The 26,501-nt window shown below is 33.5% G+C and overlaps 2 protein-coding genes across 2 annotated transcripts; both read right to left on the bottom strand.

Moving 5' to 3' along the window:
- Positions 1-8,717: 8,717 nt before the first annotated feature.
- On the bottom strand, positions 8,718-11,279 carry LOC111376152 (trihelix transcription factor GT-2-like). The gene is made up of 2 exons (XM_022999096.1): positions 10,785-11,279; positions 8,718-10,284 (listed from the first exon to the last, which is right to left on the bottom strand). The coding sequence occupies exons 1-2, from the start codon at positions 11,093-11,095 to the stop codon at positions 8,739-8,741; spliced, it is 1,857 nt and encodes a 618-aa protein (XP_022854864.1). The 5' UTR covers positions 11,096-11,279; the 3' UTR covers positions 8,718-8,738.
- An 11,928-nt stretch (positions 11,280-23,207) lies between these two features.
- LOC111376151 lies at positions 23,208-25,762 on the bottom strand. Its single transcript, XM_022999095.1, has 2 exons — positions 25,553-25,762; positions 23,208-24,963 (listed from the first exon to the last, which is right to left on the bottom strand). Exon 2 carries the CDS (start codon positions 24,830-24,832, stop codon positions 23,525-23,527), a length of 1,308 nt encoding a protein of 435 aa, XP_022854863.1. The 5' UTR covers positions 24,833-24,963; positions 25,553-25,762; the 3' UTR covers positions 23,208-23,524.
- Positions 25,763-26,501: the final 739 nt, after the last annotated feature.

The raw sequence follows: 26,501 nt of genomic DNA, 5'->3' as shown, positions 1-26,501 counted from the left end.
CATGGTGTCAACAATATTGTAAAAAAAAAAAAAAAAAATGTACTCCAAACATAATTCTTTAATTAAACATGTCACATAATGCCACATAAATTGATATTCTTGCATTATTGGTGCTAGATAACATTATTCTACTAAGAATTGGATTTCATCGTAATAAAGTTTAACCAAATTTGTTTATGAATCTAAGTTAATATTGTGTCTACTTGATTTGGGACTATTTTCTGCACTTATAAGGACAATCTCCTCTTGAACGAATAAGCAAGCTAGAGGGTTCTATTTGCTTTTTAGGGAAATAATAATTTATGATGATATTTTCTTATCTGTTTGAAAAAGAATGAATAAGCGGCTCAAGTTTATGGTTGAACACTTATACTGATTTAATGGTTTATACTTGGATAGAGGCTGATATATTTATATTATGTTTAGAATGTTTTAATTTAAGTGTTATATAGAGATTTCATGCCAATATTTTCACTTGTTTAAAATATGTTATTTTTATGTCAATAAACGTGTGGATTGAAACCAAACCAAATTGAAACACAAAAAATGGTTTGGTTTGAAAATACTTTAAAAATTGTTCAGATTGAATCGTGTTCACCCTACCATCTTGGTTCCACGACAATTAAAAATTTGTCTAGTATACTATTAACTTGGCTAAATTCGAGACTACTAACTTGATCTTGTTGGCCTAAAAAAAATGATCAAATTGGACATCTGATTTCCAAAATAAAACATGTGATTTGGACACACCATTAACCATTACTTTACAAGAACATGTATAGCACTATTCACAACCCTACCACATCTATGTGTCTACACTATTAACATAATAATTGTTGTCAAAATTATACAATTTTAATAAAAGTTAAAATAATTTAGAGTATATAATGCTGGACTTCTTCGAGTAATTGAAATGCTTATTTGTTGTAGAAAGTTCGGTAATTTTTCAAATTGTAAAATAATTCGTCTCTCATGCGATCATTTAATGCTAGAAATCTAATTTTTCTCCAATAAGTCAGTATTGCATATTAAACGTGTAAAATTAAGCGAATTAGCTCAATTCCGCTACTCCTGCATGGCAAAAGCTCGATACATGTGGACCCACCTCCAGTGGCTTGCCAATCGAGGTCATGGATATATGTGCTACATATGAATGATTAGTGAAAAATTATCAAATATTGACAAAGAAAATAATCGAATAATCACTATGAGGATAAAAATAAATTTAATTTGCAATAGCATCCCACGCCCTTAATTGGGCCCCAATCTAATTGAATTCATCATTTTGGGCTTTAAAATTGAACGATCCAAGTCTGTAGTATTCTCTGGATTCTATGCGTAAAGTAGGCCCGTTACTGGGCCTGGCATTTGGAGGCCCAATATCTCCACTTTAATGGTTGTTCGGAGTTGTGTCGTTCCTCTAGCTCAAGCATGCTATTCATGAGATAAAAAAAAATTTAGATCATATATTATTTTTAGGAATATTATATTTGTACATAATACGGTGTTCACTCCCTCACATGAAAAGAGATCCACTTCGATTTAAATTACCTCTCCATATGAGAGGGGTGGACACCGTTATTGACGCTTTGATATACGTGTAATATTACCCTTATTTTTAACCACACATATCTTACTGAATCTACAAGTACTGTCCACTTGTTCTTAACTTATTTGTATGATTGTATCTACTTATAAATTAAATTATTTATTAAATCCTTCCAGATGAATTATAAGTAAAGCATGGTTTAAACACATCACATGGACAAGTTACAAGCACTTTGCTTTATTATGCATAAAAATAAAAGCGTCTTGACAGCTTTGGCAACTACCAATTTCAATTATCACCCTACCTATGACTAGAAATTAGAGGCTATTATATTACCACGATCTAATTAGAAAGGTAAGACTAATGGTTGTCCCACAATCTTAATTTCTCGAATTCTCAAATTGTTATGACTCATTAAAAAAATTTCAACTAGAAAGATTGCTATGTAAATAATTGAAATGGTGGAGGGGACGAAGCAAAAGAGAAGTGAGGATGAGCAAACATGAATAGAGATCGAGCGGGTCATGGCCTCGTGGGGTTGGCAACATGTTCGAGGTTGGGAGTTGGGATGAGATGTTGGATTTCTTTTATTATTTTTTTTATTCTTTTCATTTTTAGCTATAAATTAATGTGATAAACAAACAACTCGATAGAAAAGGTTATACTTTCAATTCGTGGGGACCAACTTGCACGGATCAAGGACCTAAAATGTAGGAGAAAAGAAAAATTGATAGAAACACCATATATAGTAAAGCTTGAGGACTGTAGCTACAAATTAATGTGGGGCCCAATATGTAAGTCTGATAAGAATAATAACGGCGACTGCAGATAACGTTAGAATTTTCTCCTATGATTAGACTTTTATTAAGCGTTAACGGCTACCCTGTATACTATTTCCACTTGATAATTTTTGTGGGCCCCCCCACCGAAATTTTTACAGTCAGCTGTGATGGAGAAGAAATTGCCAAAAACACAATCCATAACTTTGTTCCTAACAAAACTTCTTGCAAATTAACCAGAAAACTTCGTAGAAACCCTTATCGGACCTTGGAAATAAGGGTTAGGTCCGATTTTTTCCTTAGAGAAGCCATTTGTTGCCATGGTTCTGTAGAAGCCATTTATTGCACTCTCTAAAAGGAGAAAACAAAGTTTATAATCCTCTGTATGCAATTAAGATATGTGTGACCTGTGCATGAAGTAATGATTCTTGTTTGGTTCTTGAAGTGAGCTAATTTGTTTGTGTATATATACGTCTTACACCTTCGTAAAAGTTTCCTTTTTGATTCCTAATTTTGAAGAAGACAACCCTTTTTTCGAATTCGTGGGGTGGGGTGGGGTGGGGTGGAGAGGGGAGGTTGAAGAGGGCAACCCTTTTTTAATTTATTTTCTTAAATTTTTTATTTTTTTTGATTTTTTTTTTTTTTTTTTGTTCAATTTATTTAATATTGTAATTATCAAATTACCATTTTACCCATTCCTATTTGGTCAAAATAGGTCAAAATTAATTTTTCTTGGTCAACTAACGGTCTTTCCATCCATTTGAACTTCGGGTGCGAATTTTTAAAAGGTTTGGTACCTCCAGTGGCACAAATGAAAGGTTTGGACAAAGTCTGCTAATAAACAAAATGTTTGGTACTTAAGCTGCAATTTTCCCTATATTTATTAGCTTTATGTCTAGAACGAAGTACTAAACATTAGGTGTGTGTTTGAGCCACGTTATTTTGAAATAATGTATTTTGAAATAGTAGATTGATGAAAAATGTATTGTTAAAAAATGTGGAAAAATTTTAGATTTATATTTAATATTATTTTATTAAAAAATGTGTAATTGAAATAATGTCGTATTACTATTTAAAAATATTTTTTTGTGAAAGAATGGAGCTCAAGCAACGTTCTTAAAAATTCATTCGACTTTGGATATATGACTTGGAATTTACTGGGGGCTTCTATAGTTTATATAACATTTTAATTTACCTTTTTGTTTAACTTTTATTTGGCACTGATTAAAATTTAAATCAAAACCAACAATCAATTTAACTGCACATTTCATGGGTATAAAATTTTATTCACTATATATTTCATCAACTTTTTTTAAAATTTACTAAAAATTTGATTTTAATTCTCGCCAAACAATTGTTTAAAGGCTTAATATTATCTCACACGGTACATACCAAATAAGATATAAGGTATATATTACGGAGGATTTACTTCAATATTTTAAATAATTAAAATATTAATTATTTTGTCAAAATATTACCGACAAACGTGTTGTAATAATTAATGTCAATTATATTGTAACTCCAATAATGTTTTGAGATGTCTTTTCACCTTTCGCTGAAAACTTTGTGCTAAGTTAATAAATAACACACAATCAAATAAATATCTCCTTTAGGTACCCACCACACTTGCCCCGATTGGCCCCATTTTTCTCATTATTCTTTTTTCTCTCTTATTTTCAATCAAACAATCTTTCATAAAATAATATTACAAGCAAAAAATATTCCATTCTTTTTCAACCATACATTTTTCAAAAAAACACTATTCCAACCATTAAAATTTGAAAATAATGAGAGCCAAACAGGACAACATATTTGGAACCAACCATTTAAAATTTGGAAAAAAACAATATTCCAACCATTAAAGTCAACATATAAATCCCTTTCTATTGATTTGAAGCTTGGAATTAGCTTTGAGCTCATTGAACAATGAATCTATATTTGTATGCAAGTAGCTAGTCGAAGGACGCTCAACCAAACGTAAACCTGTGTGCGGTCTGGTTTGAGTCAATTTCAACTCCAACTCGAAATTAAAACAAAATTAGCCGATTTGGGCAAATTTCAACACAAACCAATTCACTCTAACTCTTAAATTGAATCAAATCGATTTAGTTTGGTTCGGTTTGAACTATTAGTCCAAATTATTTTTTTTAAAACAATTGTTAGAGTTTTAGGCGCACTTAAATTACAAGAGTTAAAATAATCAAATAATTTTATATTATAAATATTATTGTCTAACAAATAAAATCAAGTTAATAAAGACGGATAAACAAAAAAACTTAAAATTTTTATTGCTTTTTTATGTATTATCTAGTCTGACAGCCAGAATATGGAAAAAACGTTAAATATATCATAATAAGTTTGTAAAAGAAAATTTTCTATGTTATTACTTATCGGCAACATCATAGATTGAAGGGAATCGAGATATACTCATGAGATTAGAGTTTATCTTTTGATTTTTGATTTTTTTAAATTAGAAAAAACAAAAAAGGTGAACACGTAAGTGGGTTGGATTGGTTCGGTTAACTAGCAGTTTGAGACTTTAAACTATGACTGAATCGACTCATCATGGTTTTGTTTAAAAGAAAGTCAAATCAAACCAAACCAATTACCTAAGTCATACCAACCCGAACCGACCCGAGTTGGTTCAATTTGATTGGTTCGGTTGATTTTTTCGATTTTTTTTGCCTAGACCTAATCATTCGAGTGAAATATTAGGTGTCGAATCAACAAAAGTAGAATATTTGGTCGAATGTCTAATATTGTAGATTTATAACATATGGATTATATGTACAAAATTCTAAGGTGAGAAAAGATAAGATATTGAGTTAATATGCTCGGGTCTATGACACCTCTATATATAGTCAATGCAATAATTGTCGGTTATGTTTTGAGTTCGAGACTTGCGAGTGATAAGTGTCGTCTCACTTCGACTAGATATGAGAATGATTTTGATTTACGAAGGGACTGGAGTATTCTATCTAAATGTTCATTTTTTGAGATATAGCCCTGAATTCTAATAAGTTGGCTAAGAACAAGTACTCTAACTTGACTTCGTGAAAGCGCAAGATGAATCTTAATACGTGTATGAAAATTTGAATAAAGCCATGGCTTCAATTAATTGCAATGGCAAGATGATAACGTTCACCTGTCGAAATTGAGTTCCCATGATTAGGGTTGGGCAAATCTCTCGAACCGAACCGAACTCGACGGTTCTTGTCAAATTAAATACCCGAACGGGTATCTGAATTAAGAATCGACGGGTACAGTTCGATTCTCGGTTCTAGACCAAGAACCGAATCTTCCTATTTTTTTTATATTAAATAAATCAAACTATTTTAATTTTAATTCTAAAGAAATTAACAATTTTACAATTTTTAAATCCAAAATTTTAGCTCAATAATTTGTTTCATTTCTAATTTCTTAGTTTTTTGCCAAATTACCCTTTTATTGTTTCATTTCTTAGCCCAACAAGATTCAACCCAATAAATAATCCTAAACACCTACATTAAAGTGCATAACTCTGTCTCGACTCTCGTAGCCTCGTTGACATTTCAAAACTTATACCTGTGACCTCCGCTGACTGAAGTTTTGACCGTAGCGATCATTTGAATAAGGTAGTCTACTAGTCTCTGACATTCCAAAACTATTGAATGTGTCATTAGTTGTATTTATATAATGTTGTTATAAATGTTAAAAAAATTAATTATAGTATGAAACCGAACCGAACCGAACCCGAACGATTTCATAATTATATTTGGACTCGACGGTTCCATTTACTAGATACCCGAAAATTTTGGTTCGATTTGTTCTCTTTAAAATCGAACCGAATCGACCCGTACCCACCTCTACCCATGATAATATTGACTTTGTAAGTGCACTAGTGTATTGTGATATTTTTAGTTAGAGCCCGTTTGTCTCCCATTATGGAAGAAATTATAGAGTTTTGAATAACGTTAATAAAGACGGATAAACAAAAAAACTTAAAATTTTTATTGCTTTTTTATGTATTATCTAGTCTGACAGCCAGAATATGGAAAAAATGTTAAATATAACATAATAAGTTTGTAAAAGAAAATTTTCTATGTTATTACTTATTGGCAACATCATAGATTGAAGGGAATCGAGATATACTCATGAGATTAGAGTTTATCTTTTGATTTTTGATTTTTTTAAATTAGAAAAAACAAAAAAGGTGAACACGTAAGTGGGTTGGATTGGTTCGGTTAACTAGCAGTTTGAGACTTTAAACTATGACTGAATCGACTCATCATGGTTCTGTTTAAAAGAAAGTCAAATCAAACCAAACCAATTACCTAAGTCATACCAACCCGAACCGACCCGAGTTGGTTCAATTTGATTGGTTCGGTTGATTTTTTCGATTTTTTTTGCCTAGACCTAATCATTCGAGTGAAATATTAGGTGTCGAATCAACAAAAGTAGAATATTTGGTCGAATGTCTAATATTGTAGATTTATAACATATGGATTATATATACAAAATTCTAAGGTGAGAAAAGATAAGATATTGAGTTAATATGCTCGGGTCTATGACACCTCTATATATAGTCAATGCAATAGTTGTCGGTTATGTTTTGAGTTCGAGACTTGCGAGTGATAAGTGTCGTCTCACTTCGACTAGATATGAGAATGATTTTGATTTACGAAGGGACTGGAGTATTCTATCTAAATGTTCATTTTTTGAGATATAGCCCTGAATTCTAATAAGTTGGCTAAGAACAAGTACTCTAACTTGACTTCGTGAAAGCGCAAGATGAATCTTAATACGTGTATGAAAATTTGAATAAAGCCATGGCTTCAATTAATTGCAATGGCAAGATGATAACGTTCACCTGTCGAAATTGAGTTCCCATGATTAGGGTTGGGCAAATCTCTCGAACCGAATCGAACCCGACGGTTCTTGTCAAATTAAATACCCGAACGGGTATCTGAATTAAGAATCGACGGGTACAGTTCGATTCTCGATTCTAGACCAAGAACCGAATCTTCCTATTTTTTTTATATTAAATAAATCAAACTATTTTAATTTTAATTCTAAAGAAATTAACAATTTAACAATTTTTAAATCCAAAATTTTGGCTCAATAATTTGTTTCATTTCTAATTTCTTAGTTTTTTGCCAAATTACCCTTTTATTGTTTCATTTCTTAGCCCAACAAGATTAAACCCAATAAATAATCCTAAAGACCTACATTAAAGTGCATAACTCTGTCTCGACTCTTGTAGCCTCGTTGACATTTCAAAACTTATACAATCGTCGACCGATGCTGTGACCTCCGCTGACCGAAGTTTTGACCGTAGCGATCATTTGAATAAGGTAGTCTACTAGTCTCTGACATTCCAAAACTATTGAATGTGTCATTAGTTGTATTTATATAATGTTGTTATAAATGTTAACAAAATTAATTATAGTATGAAACCGAACCGAACCGAACCCGAACGATTTCATAATTATATTTGGACTCAACGGTTCCATTTACTAGATACCCGAAAATTTTGGTTCAATTTGATTTTCTTTAAAATCGAACCGAATCGACCCGTACCCAGCTCTACCTATGATAATATTGACTTTGTAAGTGCACTAGTGTATTGTGATATTTTTAGTTAGAGCCCGTTTGTCTCCCATTATAGAAGAAATTATAGAGTTTTGAATAATATTTTTTGAAAAATGTGTGGTTAAAATTTAAAGAAACTTTATTGATTTGTATATAAATTTATTGCATGAATGCGTGGTGAAGAATGTTACTGTAACAAACAATTTAATTTATTAAAGGACGACAAACAGGGACTTAAAAGGAGATGAACAGAAAATGTCATGCGGAGACCATCATGCAGTGATAGCGTTTGTTGGAAAATTATTGAAGATTTGTAACTAAAAGTCCCATGTCGACTAAATATAAACGTATTAAACACACTCAGAAAAAAACCATAAATCCAAATAAAGAAAATTTGAAAACATCCAGGTGAAAAATAACATGAAATTAATTAATAATTCATGACATTTACACCCCATGAAGAAAAACAAAAGAAAAGAAATGCAAACATTGTTCCCTTATTTGTTTTTTAAATTGAAACTCTCTATTTTCCCCCACCCTCAATTTATTTATTTCCAAAATCAATAAATAAATTATAAAAATTAACTTATAGAAAAATTAACCTCTATACCCAACCTACCCCACCCCATGTGTTTCACTTTCACCTTTGTTCTTTCAAAATTTTCACTGCCACCCCACCGGTTTTCTGTACCACTTATCCCCGCCGCCCCTCTGACACCTCCTGCAATTATGTCCCACCACCAAGAGCTCCGCCCACTTACCTCATTTTAACAACTCAGCCACCCTTTCCCTTCTCTCTCTCTGTCTCTCACGAACTCTCTCTTTCTTTATCTCTCTACTCACTCAACTGTGTTTGTGTTTGTTGTTGAAGACTGCTGCTTGTTTGTGACAATCTCGTAATTCCCACCTTCGTCCTCATCGTCGTCCTCGCCCTCGTCATCATCGTTTTCATCGACATTCTCGCTCCCATGATCGTCCGGTGCAGAATCTTGGTGCTGGTGCAGATACTGGCTCTGGGGAAGAGGCCACTGCTGTTCGGGCCGAGCCATTATGGGCATCATTGGATTTTGATCAGGCTTCATTATAAATCCAGGATTGGATGAAGCATCGGTCTTGGTTCTTTCTCTGTATAAAGCATCGAGTTGGTGGAAATATGGGCACGTTTTGGAATCCTCAGGTCTCTTCTTGTTACTCTCTTTAACTTTCTTGAAGTACTTGTTGATGTTCTCCCATTTCTCTTTGCATCTTTTTGGATTTCGATTGTATCCAAGCTTCGCCATGGCAGCTGATATTTCCTCCCAGAGAGGCCCTTTCGGTCCGTTTTCTTGGTACTTTAGATCAAGACTTGTTCGAAGATCAATCAATGCTTGAACTTCAGCTTTAGGCCACCTGGAAGAACTCGCCGGAATAAAATTTTCACCACCATTGTTATCAATTGTTGGAGTATCCAAAACTTTAGTCGGCGTCTCAACCACCGGTGCAAGTGTTGGAGCTGGAGGTCGTGTTGGTGGTGGTGGTGGTGGTGCTGTCGTCTGTTGTGGTGGCGGGGGATTTTCTGGTACTTGTACCTGCATTGGCATTGGCATAGGCATCTGAGGTGCATTAGCATTACTGATTGGAATTTGCAAATTTTGTTGCTCAGTTATTTTCTGCAAGAATTGAATGACTGCTGCATCTTTAGCTGCTGCAATTGATCTTTCTTGGACTAAAAGATCATGCTCCCGATTCAATCTAGTCATTTCTTGCACCCTCCAAGCCTCTTCCTTCGCCATTCGATCGCGCTCTCGTTTCTCCAAAGTTTCTAAGAATTTCTTCTGAAGTTCTTCTTGCTTGTCGATCACATCCTTCATCAGCCTCTCAAAGAAATCCTTCCATTTTCTCTTCCTCCCACGTCGCCTTTGTATATCCTCATCCGATGAAGTCGAAGAAGAAGAATTTGAGAATACTAAATTAGAAGGCTGAAAAGTATGGCTTTGAGGAGGATATGTACTAGTAGTGGTGGTGGTATTCATTGTTGGTGGTGGTAGCAATGGCTGAAATAAGGTAGAATTATTTGCACTTTGCGCAGCAGCTGCTGCTGCTGCAGGGTTTTGTGCTACATTTACTGGATTTGGACTTGAAATTGAAACGGCCAGCATTGGCAGATTAGTATTCCCCGACAATGGTGGCGGCGCCACCATACTCAGAGGCTGAGGCTGAGGCCGCCCCAATACAGGTTGTGGAGCATTGCTTTCCAAAGCCTCTAATTGATCGAAAAACCTGTAAGTTTTGCCGTCTGGTTTCGCAGCTCGGCCTTCTTTTGTTCTCTTGTGATACTTGTACAAGTTCTCGAATTTCTCTTTACATTTCTTGGCTGTTCGCTCAAATCCAAGCTCCGCCATTTTTCTGATAACAAAAGTTGCAAAGAAAAAACATGATCTGTTCGCATCTCGAATTCTCCAATAAAACAAAGTCATTAATACTAATAATTAAACACATAAAATAAACAAAGAGAATTAACTTCACTAATTCAAACAACAATAATAAGGAGATAAAACAAGAAAGAATTAAAATCGGCTGGAAATTGTTTAACCAAATCTAGATTCAGATTAATTATATTGCAAAAACAGCTCAAAATATTTTATTTTTGGAAAAAAAAAAAATTAAAGAAGAAGCGAAAACCATGAATTAAATTCCCGAGAAGCTGCTGAATTATTGTGAATTGAACTGAAAGAGAATAACCCTTTAATCAAAAAGTAATAATTCGATGGAATTATAATCCATAAGTACTTTTTACAGCAAATTCAAGAAGAGTTTAATGAAATCTATGGCAGCTGTGTGTGAATGCGTGCCTTGCGCTAAAAACAATGAAAATTCAATTCAATTCAATCCATAAACATATTTACCTGGAAACATCTTCCCATAATGGACCTTTGAGACTTGAATCTCGAAAAGCAACAGCCATATCAGACCTAATTTTAATCAGAGCCATTGTTTCTTGTCTTGGCCACCGGTTCCCACCGACACTCCTCTCATTCTCCTCCATTCTTGCAGCCGCGGCTGCCTTATCTTCTTCACTGAACCCACCAGGAATCGAGGTGGCACCGCCGCCAACTTCACTACTTCCAGCGCTAGCTCCGCCACTCTGGTGACCTTGTGGTGCGGCGCCACCACCTTCACCTGAGCTGTTCATGATCCCTGAAACACCCAACATCATCTATACTACAGCGGAGTCCCTGTCCACACTCCTCCAAGATGAAAAATAAAAAATATATCTCGAAGATGGTGAATTCTGTGCGTTTTATGAAGATGGGATGTGGTGAATTAATAATTTATTTCGGTGGGATCTGCCTGTCAATCTCACACTCTTAAATATTTAAAAAGAAAACATTTTTTTTTATACTTTTCTTTTTATCTGAGGAATCTTTACCATTTTTTTTTTCAATCAAGAAAATTTTCAAAAGAACGACAGTAACAATAAAAATTATACATATACCATTTTCACACGCATATATATGAATAGAAAAAAAAAATTATAAATGTTTGTATCTATAGTTGTATGTATAGAGAGATGAAAAAAGAAAAAAATTGATAAGCAACAGCTGCATATGGTGATGATGAGGATAATAAGATGGTTTTTTGTCTAAATGTAGTTAAAAGCCGGCCCACGTAGGCCACCTTTGCTTTTTTAAGCATTTTGGCTTTCAATGGCTTGTGGGCTGTACATGAAATGACCATACTACCCCTCACATGTATTTCCCATTAATCATGGATACCAATCAAGTTTAATTTTCTTTATTAATCATATGCATTGCATGATCTTTTTGTCCAAAATACCCTTGGGTTTTTAATAGAGGATTGATCTCAATGGTTTGAAAACTGACTCAATCATTGACCTAAAAATGTAAAAGATCAAGAGCTAAATATTTGAATTAGGATAAAAAGGGGTTGAAATTTACGATGACATTGACAGCTTCGTAGCAAATCGACCAATTTTGAACATGTACTAGCCGAATCTCAAACTATTATAATGTATTTTAAATTTTGGGTCATTGGCTTATAACTCGACTGGGTTTTAGACGAGTTTCTACATTTACGGTGAATTTAATTGGTCTAATTCTTATATTGATCGGTAGACTTTATTTCATTAGTTCGATGTATGATGGTTAAGCCACCACGTCTATGGAGGGTTGACGAAAAAGGCTTTGGAGCTTGAAAATTAAGGGTCGTTTTGGAGTGGGATCCATATTAAAATTAAATCTAGTTAGACAAAGTCATTTATGAGTAGAAGTAAATATTGGCCAATTCCAGTTGGGTTTCAGACCTAACCCTAATAAATGGATTGAAATTCAACGGCCAGGATCAATCTTATGCATCATTTCTCATTAGAAAATTTTTAATATATATTTAATTCGAGGTATTGCCTGTAATTTTTTTTTATTATTATTTTTTTATTATTATTATTTTTTTTTTTTGGGATTTGTTGGAGGTGTGTTGCATAGATATATAGACACAAGTAGACTTCTGTTTGAAAATGTATACATAGGTCACATGATTCGACCAAGAGTCGACTACTCTACTCCATTAAAAGTTGAATAGATAGAGTCGAGTTTTAGAGTCTGTTTGGGAGTGATTTTGAGAATTGATTTTTTGACCGTTAGGAAAAAAGTGGGGTCCACTTATGAAAGAAAAAGTCAAATATGACGGTTGAAATAGTGAAATAACGGTCTAAAAATCAATTTTTTGTGTGAAAAAATCGCTCCCAAACAGACCCTTAATAAGTTGTCTCAAATTATAATTTCTCATAATTTTTCATTTTTGAATGTCATTACGTTAAAAGTGCATCTCGTCTTAATTAACAAAAATAAAAGATGCTAAAGGTCACAAAAGGTCGCGACTCATCAAAAGTTAACATCAAATTTTGTGGTGATAAGAGGCCCGTTCACACTGTTATTAACATGAACTTTGTGATTTTGTTTTAAATTATAAACTTTCATGACTATCATTAGGTCCTCATTTTAAATTTCTCATGGCGTTAAAAGTACCTTTCATTTTAATTACGAAAATTAAATGAGATTAAAAGTAATATTGTCAAGAATTTTCGAAAGTCAATATCTACTTTCCTTCTAAGGTTGTAACTTGTTTTTTTTTTTTTTTTTTTTGATAACCCAGGTGTCCCAGCTTAGCCGGACTAAATCCTGGACCTCTAGCCCCCGGCCCCTCAGTGACTAGTGGAGGTAAATCGCAGGTTGTACCCTTGTTGGTTCTCAGGTTCCCACATGACTTTTACTCCTTCCCCAAAGGGACCCTCCTCCATGGTTATTACATCACCAAGCTGCTCCAACCCTTTCTCTGGTTATTACATCACTTGGCTGCTCCAACCAGGAATCGAACTCCCCCACACTTGGTTCCAGAGCCCCCCAATGTGATTGTTCCGCCAACTTGGATGTGCCCTAGGGGGCAGTTATAACTTGTTTTTTATTTATATCTACGATAGTTTGTTTAAAAAAATATATATAGATAAATTATCAGAACTAGTTTGGTTGTGATGGAAATTTCAAATAACCTAATTACTCTACGGTGACAGAATTAAAATAATTAAACAGTAACTACCCTAATAATGGACCGACCCACAAATAATTCAGAAAGTGGACCCAACCAATAAGAAGCCATTAAATGCATAAATAAACAACAATTACACAAATATATTTAACTGATTATGTCCGATTCTCAATTCTTATCGAAATGAATTATTAATTCAAAATCTAATTAAAAAAAATCATGTAGCGAAATCGAATTCTTACCATGTTATTAGAAATTAATTATTTATTGGGAATAGAAGAAACGAAGTGGGAATAACAAATAATATTAGGGGCATTTTCGGTAATTCAAGTCTAATTTAAACTTTAGGTTTAAGGAAGGGTATATCAGTAAAATACGAAAAGAATGAGGGCGAATAAGTAGCTCGAAAAGTAAGTAAACTTCAAAGGCACAATGCGCACCGCTCACAATTTTAGAGAGAGAAAGAGGTGAAAGGTACGTAATTATTGATGAGAAGACTAGTCACATTTTCTTTCTCTAAGAATAGTATATACAACTTGTCTATTCTCTCTCTCTATATATACACATATAACCGTGTATGTAATGTAAATACGTATAAAAATGTGTATGTATAGACAGACAGACTGTAGTTGCTTATGTTACAAAACATCATTTTTACTAGTTTGTTTTTTGTCTTTGCTTCGCTGTCTGTGGGCTTCTCTAGCTGTTAGAGATGCTTTCCCCACTATATATGCCTCTTCATTTACGGATGCTACAAGTCTCTACTAACCAACCCCCCCCCCCCCGGCTACGTGGCATTGTAATAAACGTTAAATTATTTTATTTAGAAGTTTAAGTAGTTAGAGACGAGATAAACTTTTGTCCAAAGATAAACGTAGTGGTTAATTATTTTTTAATAGAATTTTGACGTAGTGAAATTTTCGTGAGTGAATAATAGTGGAACTTTGTTAGACTCGATTTTACTGATTCCAGTTTCGATCTATGATATCCAAAATGTGACTTGTATCTAGTTGCTATCATTTTTAGATGTGACCGATTAGCCTAATATAAGAGGAGGTCGAAGTCATACGATCAAGTTTTGTTGCTGATTTTGTATTAAAATTATGTACTTGATAGGTTTGAGATAAAACATAATTTTTTATTACATATATGTGAAAGGGTGTGTTGAAGTCTTGAAGGCTAAATTTAAATAACTTGAAGTTGGAACAATTATTTATTCTGAGACAATGTTTTGTTAAGTTATGGAGTTTAATTATTGTCTCTGTGCTAATCATTATGTGGATCGACCTCATTCGATTTTGTGTCAATTTATCTTACTAATAGAGAGTTGTTATTAGTGTTTTGCGTTACTATTTTGAGAGAGAGAGAGAGAGAGGATAATGCGTATGAGTTTCTCTTGGGATTTTTTTTTTAATCATAATGAATTAATGCAACGATGGAAAAGGATAAAATCTCAAATTGAAGTGAACTTCTATAAATATTATGTGTTCTTGTGTCTATTTTTTATTTGTGATTTTGTTACTTTTGATGGAAAAATTAGGGTTTCTAATTCTCAACATGTTTAATTGTTTGTAAGTTTATGATTGTGTGACATGGCTTTTAATAAAAGTTTGATATATTTTAATAAAAATGATAAATTGTATGATTGAAAAATTGATAAACATTATGAATCTATGAAGTTAATGAAACTATAATAGGCCATCTCCAATAGCTGTATCAAAATTTGGGTAGATTTTACACCAAATTGAAAATCATGTCCAACCCAAAACACCAAATGAACAACGTTTCATAATTTTTTTAAAATTTTTTTTAAGTTCTTAATAATTTATTTATATAAAAATTTATTTAATTACTATATAAAAACAAAAATATTAAATTCATTAATATTTTTTTTTAAAAAAGCAGTACACTTAATACAAATTCCACAATTAAGAAAACATTACATTCAATATCATAATATTAAAACAAAAAATAATGTAATATGCTTCGAATTATTACTCATTATATCATTAAAATTTATTACAAATAATAATAATAGTAGTAGTAGTAGTAGTATTTGATGCAACATTCTTCATTTGCGCCAAAATGGTGCGAAGAATGTTACATGGTTGGAGGAGGTTTGCACTTATTTTGGTGCAAAATGATGCATTTTGGTGTTTTGGAATCTCATTGTAAAGGAATTTAGACCATCTCCAACTCCGAACCAAAATTTGAAGTAAGCTTTGCACAATTTTACACTGAACTGAAAACCATTCCAACTCATTACACCAAAAATTGCACCAAATGAACAATGTTTAATTATTTTCTTTATTTTTTTTTACTCTTAAATATTTATTTATCTAAAAAATTATTTATTTATTTAATTTACTACGACATAAATTACTAAATAAATAATTATGTTTCATTAACTAAAAGATTGAATACATTAATAAATTTTAAAAATGTGGTACAATTAATAACAACAACAATAATAAATAATTATTATTATAATAATTAATTAAGAATTAAAATTTGTTGCATAACAAAAAAAATGACACAATACCCTTAATAAAAAAATTGATTCAACATGGAAATGAGGGCAAAAAGGAAATTTATTATTTTGGTGCAAAATGATACAAGTTAATAATGTTGCATCATATTTGGTGCAGTATTATTCATTTGCACCATTTTACACTATTTTGATGCAAATTATGGCGTTGGGTTGAGAGGGATTTAACCAAATATTTGGTGCAAAATGAGAAAAAAAATGGTGAAATGGTACAAGGGTTGGAGATGACTAACCAATTACAGGTGGTTCACATGGCTGAGTGGCACAACCAATTAATTAACAAAAAGAAAAAATAAAGTAGAAAAGGAAATTAAAAATTCATGAAAAAAACTGCAAAATTCAAAATAACTAATGGATTAAAAAAGTGGTGGGAAAGGAATATTTAATGAATGGATTTTAAAATTTACTGATCTGAAAATAAATAATGAATTAAGAAGCTAGTGTAGCATCAGATAGATTCTAGAGATCAAAAAAATAAATTATTTAATCTAATTATTGTCAGGTAAAGATCCTTGCTAACTCTAGAATGTGATTAAATATAAAATTAATTCCAGTTGGTACAATTTGTTTGCTTGAATATAGAATTAAACAGCGACTTTTATGAAGTGATAATTGTAAATTAAATATAAAATAACTATATATAATAAAAACAAATTTACATGTATGAGTTGAATGAGGCTGGCATGTCAACATCTTTAAATTGACAGTAAAAAAAAATAATAATATCCTTAATTAAATAAATCTATCAGGAAGATTGGAATTCAGTTTACAATTACTAACAATATTAAACACAGTACTTGTGGTTAAACTTTTTCAAAATTTTCCCATTAACACACTTTTTTACTTAAAACGATAGAGGTTACAAATAGGTCAAATTGCTTTCCAACTCAGCTTGTCTTGTCTTGTCTCGTCTCGGCCTATGGGTCTCTCAAGCTCCCATTGAGTTGAGCTATGGTCCATGCCTAGCTCGAAATTTATTCACGAGCAGTGTCGAGCCGACTCGTCTTGAGCTTGTTGATCGGCTTATTTTTTGACTTATTTGATTAATTCTTAAAGAATAAAAAATTCGAACTGACTTGTGGATTGACTCGCAAAGGTTGTTTGTGGATATGAGCTGAGCTTGGGTTTTAAGGACTGAGCCAACTTGACTTTGTTAATTGTCACCTCTAAATAAACACGAGATTATGTTTTTGGCAAAAGCCTTGTAATTGAGTGATTCTGATAATTCAACAGTCGTACTCCATCTTTTCATTTGTTATGATACTTTATTAAACAATATATTTCGGCAAATTAATCTTGACTATAGTAACAATTGAAAGAGATGTTTTCTGAAAAAAAAAAAAAATAGTTGGATATTTATTATCTAAACAAGTTGAGTAAGAAGATGTCCAAATGGCTCAAGTTGTAAATGGTAGCCATCAAATTGAGTTACTTTTTTGAAAAGGCATCCATAAAATTTTGTGATTTACAGCAAAAGAATGAATTCTTGAAATGCTTCAGCCCATTTTCTGTAAAGTAGCCATCTCTCTTTACAATACTTTACTTCCACTATATTCCCACTATATATAGCAAAAAAGTATGACCACACACCACATGCAAATTATCAATACAAGAATAACATGATCATTAACTGTTACATCCAAGCACAAAAAAGACCAAATTATTTTCTTACTTTTCACATCACAACTTATTCTTGAAACCTGTGAATGTATCAGGATATTGAAGAAAAATTTTGAATCCGACTTGCACACGATGATACGTTAAAAATTCAATTTAAATAAATAAATATGTCCCACGTTCAACATCTAAAACTTTAAATGACACTAGTGGGACTGGAGTGGGGTAAGATGACTTGATGAATCAATTTAATCGGGTCGACGCATAGTTTTTACTCTTGTTAACAAAGTAAAAAATGGCACATTCAATTACTATCCAAGAGAAAAATTTCATTGAAATTCCAACAAGTTGATTACTATAAGGGCTTGTGACATGGACCAATATGAGTTGTCTGATCAGTAAACTTTGGTTGGCCTACATTGAAAAAGTTAAATGTACACAAAGAAAGGTCTAATTGAACATGCCAGGCATGTGAATATGGACATAAATCATGTGCCTTCCAGGTGGATTATTAACCTCTTTCTAATTATCTACCATTACCTAAAAGCACCCACCAAGAGGATTCTTGCATTTTAAAATTTTCCTTTTTTTCCCATTTTTTGCTTTCTATTTTTCATAAGGAAGCTTCCCCAGAGTTTAAAATTTCATCAATTTTTGTTTATAAATTTCATATTTATAATTTTGATTTTGCCCTAATTTTTCTTATTAATTGGAAGCATCATTGAGATTTATTTTATTATTATTATCAAAAGAGAGAGGTTAGATAAAATAGAATGTGCGATTTTTCTTTTTTATAAACTTATTTTTGACAGAGTGAATTACTATAGTGGCAGAGATGACGTAAGTTTATATTAAGATGAATCTCTATAAATCTTTTGTGTCTTTATTTCCTTACATCAACTCTATTGCCTTCCGTGGTATATATTAGATTCTCTAATTTTCAGTACAATCTTGTTAAGAAAGTAGCCAAATATCTTACATATTGATTATTAATCAATGTGAAATTTTACCTTTCAACACTTACTACATAAAACAACATTAATTATGACATAATGATGGTTAAAATATAGCCATAGTAGATTATATATATGAAAATTGAATCTTTAAGGAGCCGGGAAATAAACAAAATTATGTGTGATTAGCAAGTTAGAGAAGCATGTGCAGTGACTTAAATGCACACTCAATTAGAAATACTTTAGATGACATAGATAGTTATTGTGGGAACATGACAACATGTGAATGTGCAATTAAATCATGATCCAAACCACATGCTAACGTTTGCTAAGATAGTGGAGATGCCTATCTTAGGTTACAAATTAGGTAACTCGTTGTTAAGATTAGTTGTTAAGGTTACTTCATCATACAGAAAAATCAGATCCTTGCTAGCGTAACTGTATAATGGGAGACACTTGTATATGATGCATACGATATGTTACGACACTAGTATATATAGGGCCGTTTGTTAGGATTTTTAATAAGTCAAAAGTTGCCTCTGAACAAGTTTAAATAATTACCTCAAAGTGCTTTGTGTCAATAAAAGAGCTTTTAAAGAAAGCCGACTTAAAGTAACTTTCTCGAGAAACTCTTATACAACAAGCAGAAGTCATGTCAAACGGTTCATAGTAATGCAAGATACAAGTGTTGTGTATACCTGATATTGAGATATTGGGTATGTTACATTAAATAATTTAGATACGATACTAACGGAAAAAAGCATTCTTCATATGCAGTGTTCTTTAATGCTATGCACTAAATGTCTTCGTCTCAATTTCCAACCCCTATTTCTGTATAATTAGCTAGTGATGGATGGATTTGAAAGTACAAGTAATTGCGTCAAATTTGATTTCAAGTAGAATTCAAAGATGTTCCAGTCTTATTTCAATTTGAATTAACTATGACTAAGGTATGATAATTGACATATTGTACATATGCTTGTCTATTAATAATTATGGTGGCATACTAGCTCTCTTGATTAGTGATGGTGCAAACTCATATGATATAACGGTTTCTTATTCATGATATTCCCCAACACTTTTTGCCAGGAAATATTTTTGAAGATTTTTTATTAAAAAAAGATTTAACTAATGAACGACTGAGTGGTGAAACATAATAACAATCTTTTCTAGCATTCGATAGAATGATTTAGGTGGGCATTTATTTGAGCTTTTCATGAGATTTTCCAATTTAATCTCAAATTTGGCGACTTTCGAGACAAAATGAGGTATCAATTATGTTAAGCGGTTTAATTTCCGGCCCTACTCCATTCGTTTATTTGACTCATCTATTCATCGTTTGCTTTGAGAAAAATAATAATCTTTTAGAGGGAGAGCTCGATTGCAAATTCCGATTTCTTTAAAATAAAACCTACAATTGTTAACTTACATACAAAGCCAACTGTAGTAATTATTGTAAATAATCTGTTTTACCACTGTACGAACTTTAAATCATGATTTCACGAATTGGGACAAACTTTAATAATTATATTTTGATTTTTTAAGTTGGAAGGAATTGAAGATGAAACCGAGAAAGTCTTGTCAAGCTGCCACAAAAGTGAAATCTTTTTTTTTTTTTTTTTTTTTTTTTTATAATTACGGCACCATAAGCTAGTGTGAAATATGGTAGCGAAATAAAAATAATCAACATTTTTCTTTCTGTGGCTCGAAGTTATTCAAAATATATTATACGTATGGGTAATTCATATTGATCGAATTTGAATGCAGACTAATTTGACTATGTCAAAGTTTACTGTACATATATTATTGCTCCATGTTTACTATTTTAAACGTCATTTGATCATAGAAGATTGTATGCTTGAAAAATTCAACGATGTCGCATACAACCTAATTAGTAATTTTATAGGTATATTGTCTAGTCGGAATTATAAAGTAACGATTAAGTTACTTTTCTTTTTTCTTTTTTTTTAACAAGGTTAGTGTTGACCAAAAATGTCACCATTTAGTTTCTTTTCCCTTTTTTTTTTTTAACAAGGTTAGAGTTGACCAAAAATGTCACCACATGGAAATATGCCAAAACCTATGTAAAAATACAATAAAAATTAAAAAACAAGGTAAATGGAGGGGTAACAATGGGCTGAGTTGACTAAACCCTTAGAAACTCAAGCTCGACATGTGTTCAAAAAGCTAAGCTCGACTCCATTCCGCCCGTTGGCTCGTGGAGGGCTCATGGCCTCATGGGTCGAATGGAGTTGAGTCCAAAATGAGTCGGTTTGTGATTTCACTAGTCAAGAGAAAAAGGTGTTCGCTCGATTCATGGTTCATCTCAAAATGAGATATAGCATCCCACAAGTCAAGTCTAGATGAGTCGAAAATGTAATCGACTTGACCCGTCTGCCACCCCTAGATAAATGTGGCAAGAATGAGGCCCGTGAAAGCAATAAGAGGTTTTCAAGTGTCACTGTAAGGGGCCCATTAAATGGACCAAGGATGCACTCAAAAAGCCCATATTGAGCAGCAGTGTAAACTATCCCATGTGATAACAATTGACAGCCCACAAATGGATGAAGAGAGAGAGAATTTGACAGTAGTCACAATGGATATTTCATATTTATCATCTAACTTTGTTACTCATGTCACCCTCAATCATGATGTGAGCCACAATTGGATAAGCTTCAACTAAATTATTTTTATTCACCACTATCCCACTTGTGTAAAATGTTTGAAATTGTGGCATCACTAACCTTTACCTCCCGTTTTTTGTATCTCTCTTCCCCTCGACCCGTCCCTTCATTCCCCATACCTCCCCCAATCCCACCTGATGTGAGATCACGAGTCGCTCGAGTAGAGGGATGGTGGATGCATCGTTGTGCTGGGGGGGGGGGGGTTGTTAAAGGTGGTTTGGGACAGAGACGGACGAGGGGATGGGAATAAAAGACTTGGATGTGTATTGTTTACATCTTTATTCAATGTGAGATTTAACTCTCCTGTACAAAGTGTTATTCTCTTGCAAATGGCTACATTTTACTACTAGAAAAATACATGCTCAAGGCTGTGAACACAAGCAATGGACCTAAATTTGGAACTAAAATGACGAAGAAATCTGTGTTATTGGCGGGCAGAAAGTACAAAACAATATGTTGATTCTTTGCAGTGTTTTGAACAAAATTCTAGCATCTGTTTCAGGTTGACGGTCCCCTGGAGGACACTGACATAAAAGTACAAGTTATGTACTGTTTTTTGAAATAAAGTGGAGGCATTTTCCATGCTACTATAAGCACCAGCTTCTACAAACACATGCCTGTATAGGTCATATTTGAACGGTAAATAGTAAACTATCACATCAAGTTGAGTGAGCCAAACATCGCAATGTAGATGAAAGGCGGGTGAAAAAGATAGTGAAGTATCCTATTCAGTTGAGCTTACCGACAGTTTTTGGAGGGAACACCCATTGCAAACTTTCATTACTGACAGTTCTTAAAAGGAGTCCAGTAATGACCAAATAATTCATGTCAAGTATTTAGAAAAACACACTCAAGAATGTGCTGGTACGACTTAAAAAAAAAAAAAAAATGCTCAAGTATTCTGTTCACTCTTCTTGATGAAAATTTTCAATCAGAGGTTTACAACAGATTGTGCAAGAGATCAATTCATTTCTGTTACCATGTACGTACATTACGAAAACTAATAGAAAATGGGATTGAAAAGAAAATATTCAGCAAGCTGGTTTGGTATAGATTCAATATGCGAACAGTACTAATTACTAAGAAATTCAATGGTTTAAAGCTGAAATATGTCGGTCTAAAACCTGTTTGAGATCCTAACAGGCCCGATTCCCTTTTGAATCGAAGGACTCAAACACGCACTATCATGAGAGAAGACAAGACTTTTATGCAGCCGATACCATGTTGTGGTTCGACAGTTACTTGATTAGGAAGATTCCACATTAGTTTTGCACAAGTGTTCGTAGGAAATGATAACTTATGTCATCGTAAAATGTCTTAGTAATGCACATATGAACTGTCAATAAGGGGAAGAAGACTGTCCAGAATCAATCAAGGCTAGCACAACCTCTCATTTAAGACAAAATTACTCATATTCAATCTTAGGGCCGTTCCATATTAGCTTGAAAACCTCGAGAAGATTTTTTTTTGCCGGACATCTTGACCCCTCTAAAGATCTTAAGCTCAAGAAATGGGCTCAGCACCATATTTAGAATTAGATGTCATTCATTTACTTCAGGCACCAATACTATTGACTCTCTAATCAATCTGTCTTCTCTTACCTCCCCAAAATACTCATTCTTCCTGACATAAATCATGTTATACTTAAATCTAAGCTGTAGTTTGCCTAAATAAACTTTCTTCCCATAATATTAACTCAGTGAGCAACTTAAACATACTAGATGACTGAATTTTATCACTTCATATGTAAAATTATTGTCATCACTGTCCTACAACTTCTTGTGAACTTCAGGGGAAACTATTGCTATAAGATTTATACAGTTTTAGCTGTTTGATTGAATGTTTAGTTGTTTGACCTGTGTAAAATAGAACTTATTTAGCTATTTTATTCTCTCCCTAACAGAAATGCACCTTGTGGATAAATTTAAGACAGGGCATAGATGTGGAGATTCTTACATAAAAATAAGAACATAACAAAAATTATTCCTTTGCATTAAGATAAAAAGTTTCAAGCAGAAAAGGTAAAAACCTAGATAATAAGGGTTGCAAAACGAAAGCAGAAAATTTCCCACATGGTAAGATTTACTGCAAAGACTAGAACATTCAAGGAAATGCGAGGAAACAAGGCCAGTTTACCGTACCAACATAACAGGGACCTGCTTCCAAATTAATCTTCTAACAAGACTTTCGCATGCAAAATAAGCTTGAACCCACAGACTAAACAAGGGAAATATGAATTGTTCGTGCAAGTTCCTGATGATCAAACAAAAGTGGACAACAGATTACCTATTGTCAAAACCAATTTCCTTCTGCCTCAACTCAAAGGCCATCCGCTCATTCTCGAGTTTCATATTCTCAATTTCCAACCTCGTCATCTCCAATTCTCTGTCCTTTTTCTGGCAAAATCTCTGCCATTTGAACCGCTCTTTCTCCAGTTCCAACATCTGTGATTGAATATGTAGCCTTTTTTCTTCCAATTGAAGAGTACGATGATTTATCCACTGCTTTTGTAACATGTTTTCTTTCATGCCTTCAGTTTGCACTTGAGTTGTATCAGCACCTGCATTTTCTTGCTGGATATTGGAAGTTCTGTTGCCGTCCAAAGAATTTCCAAAACCGAGCTGTTCATGCTTATGACACTGTTTTATCCTCTTTGCAGAACTCCCAGGCGTCTTATATGCCCTGTGATCCCCAAACAAAACGGGATTCTCCTCGGATTCATCTCGTCCATCCAATTCAATTTCTTCATCGTCATCTTGTGTATGCCTTTTCACGTCCTCATCCTCATTATCCCTACTTCTAAGGGCTAAGCGTAAAGAATGTTGCAACTCAGGATCAGGGGGAAGATGCAACCGATTCCCATTATGGTAAGAACACATCTCTTCGTAGTGCAAATGCTTCGAGCTTAGAATTTTCAGAACCTCTTCTTTTGCTTTAGCTGAGATGTGATCCATCCTGTCTAACAGCATTGGATTCTCAACAACCTCACAAGAAGTTCCTCTCCCAAGGATCTCATTGAGTCTCTTATACCTCTTGTTAAGGTCATTGAATTTATCCTCACATTGCTGAGGTGAAACAAAATGACCCCTTTGAGCCATGACTTTCGAAACCAACTTCCACTTGCCCTTTTTCTGTAAATTTGAGCATTTCCTTCTCACACCACCACCATCTTCCGAAGCTGCTTCCTCACTAATGTAGGAAACAGACGTAATCAACAATCTAACCATAGTGTCGGTCCATTTCACACGCTGCCATGGAGAAGCCTTCTTCCCCCTGCTCAGATCATTTTCTTCCATACAAGTTTGCTCATCCTCATCGCTTGCAGATTTTCCCCTCTCCCTTTCACTGTAGTCTGCCTGGGAAACAGTTTTGTCGCGATCTTGCATCCGTCCTAGCGTAAGAGGAAAATTTGCATGAATTGTGGGAAGAACTGTCGATGATCCTTGCCCGGCATGAGGCTGATGATGCTGTTGGTGAAGTGCAAGCGTGTGTTGTTGGCCATGATGAACTCTCATTGGCCCTCGTAAGTCAAAATCTACGTAAGAACCATTGCCTTGCATCATACTTCCAGATGAAAAATTCCCTTCCATCTCGACTTCAGAGCAAACTCTCAAATGATTCACATCAACAACTCAAATTCAGAAGAAAATGCGTTAATTTCACCCGGTGGGAAGATTCTTGTGAATCCTTTAAGCCCTTAAATCTACTGCAGTCCTTACACCTACAAAGCCACCACTCAATTATAAAATATCTATTGCTCAGGAACAACCAAATACGTTTCTCAATCCCTTCACGAAGCAAAATCCAAATTCTTGTAGAGCTATTTTAAAACTATAATTTTTAAATCATAATCTAAAGCAGCAGCTTTTACCATATAGACAGAGAATCGTCCACACACAAAATGCTCAACAAATTATTCCTTTCTTGGATTTGTCGACATTAACTCATGGAAGATCAAGAACCCATTAACACCAATCATCAAAAATTCACAAAGCAAAATTCAAATTCTTGTAGAGCTGTTTTAAAACTATAATTTCTAAATCATAATCTAAAGCAGCAGCTTTTACCATATAGACATAGAATTGTCCATACACAAAATGCTAAAAAAATTATTCCTTTCTTAGACTCGCCAACATTAACTCATGGAAGATCAAGAACCCATTAACACCAATCGTCAAAAATTAAAGAAAAAAATATGAAAAAAATTCAATCCTCACCAAAAACCCAGAAAAATAAATAAATAAATAAAAAGCAGCAATCTTTTCACCAAAAAATGATCAAAAAAGCCTACTTTTTAGCCAAGAACTTACATGAAACTGACAACCCACAAAGCAAAAACCAAATCTTGCCGTGATTAAGCCTGAAATCAGGTGTCCAAGAATTGAAAAGCAAGACCTCAGATAGTCAGAATCTCAATATAGATTTTGACGGGTTAGAAAAGGACAAAGAACAAGTGTATGCCATTAGTTGGAGAGGTTTCCGTATGGCTTATTAATTATAATTAGAAAATAATTGTTTACGCCAATTGAGTGACACCAGGGACTCAAAAAGGATTGGAGATACAATGTATGGGACGATGTGGGGTCCTTCATGCGCATATTTTTGCATTCTCACACACTAAAAACACACGCCCCTCCCGGAAAGAGTCGAAAAAGTCCATATCGGATTTGATTTTTATTTTTTCTTGAAAGTTACGCGATTCGACCCAAATAACACCTATATAGTGGATGGATATTTGTATGGAATTTAAGCAAATTAATTAACAATTGTAATATGTCGCAATTATTAATTAGTCTAGATAAATTCATATGCAATTTATATTGCGTCAAAAAATAAATAACATGGGATATTTGATGACGTAGAGAACCCCTTGTAGGATTAAAAACTCCAGGCCTAATCCAATATAAATCCACTATAAACAAATCAATTTACAGTACCATAAGACACGACCAATACTAGTACTCTTTGACAGAGCCAGTCCTGTGTTTGATAGGCCCTAAGGCAAACGATGAAAATTAGGCGCCGTGACAAAATTCAAAGGTGTATTAAGGATGTTGTTTTATTGTGGGATTTAAGGATGTTTTGTTGTTGGATAATTAGTCTTGGATTGGCACACCTTATTTTAGGTCTGCTCACCTTGTTAAAAAAAAAAGGGCCAAAATTAGGCCCCTAATGGTCTTGGGCCTGAGGCAGAGGCCATTAGACCGGGCCTACTCTTTGACCTCGTGATTGTAGTTTTAAAGCCCTACTGGATTGCGT

Source organism: Olea europaea, unplaced genomic scaffold (assembly GCF_002742605.1).
Source record: "Olea europaea var. sylvestris unplaced genomic scaffold, O_europaea_v1 scaffold1461, whole genome shotgun sequence".
In the NCBI taxonomy this organism is placed as follows: domain Eukaryota; kingdom Viridiplantae; phylum Streptophyta; class Magnoliopsida; order Lamiales; family Oleaceae; genus Olea; species Olea europaea.
The sequence above is the reverse complement of the archived record's forward strand: the minus strand, read 5'-3'. Positions and strand labels throughout refer to the sequence as shown.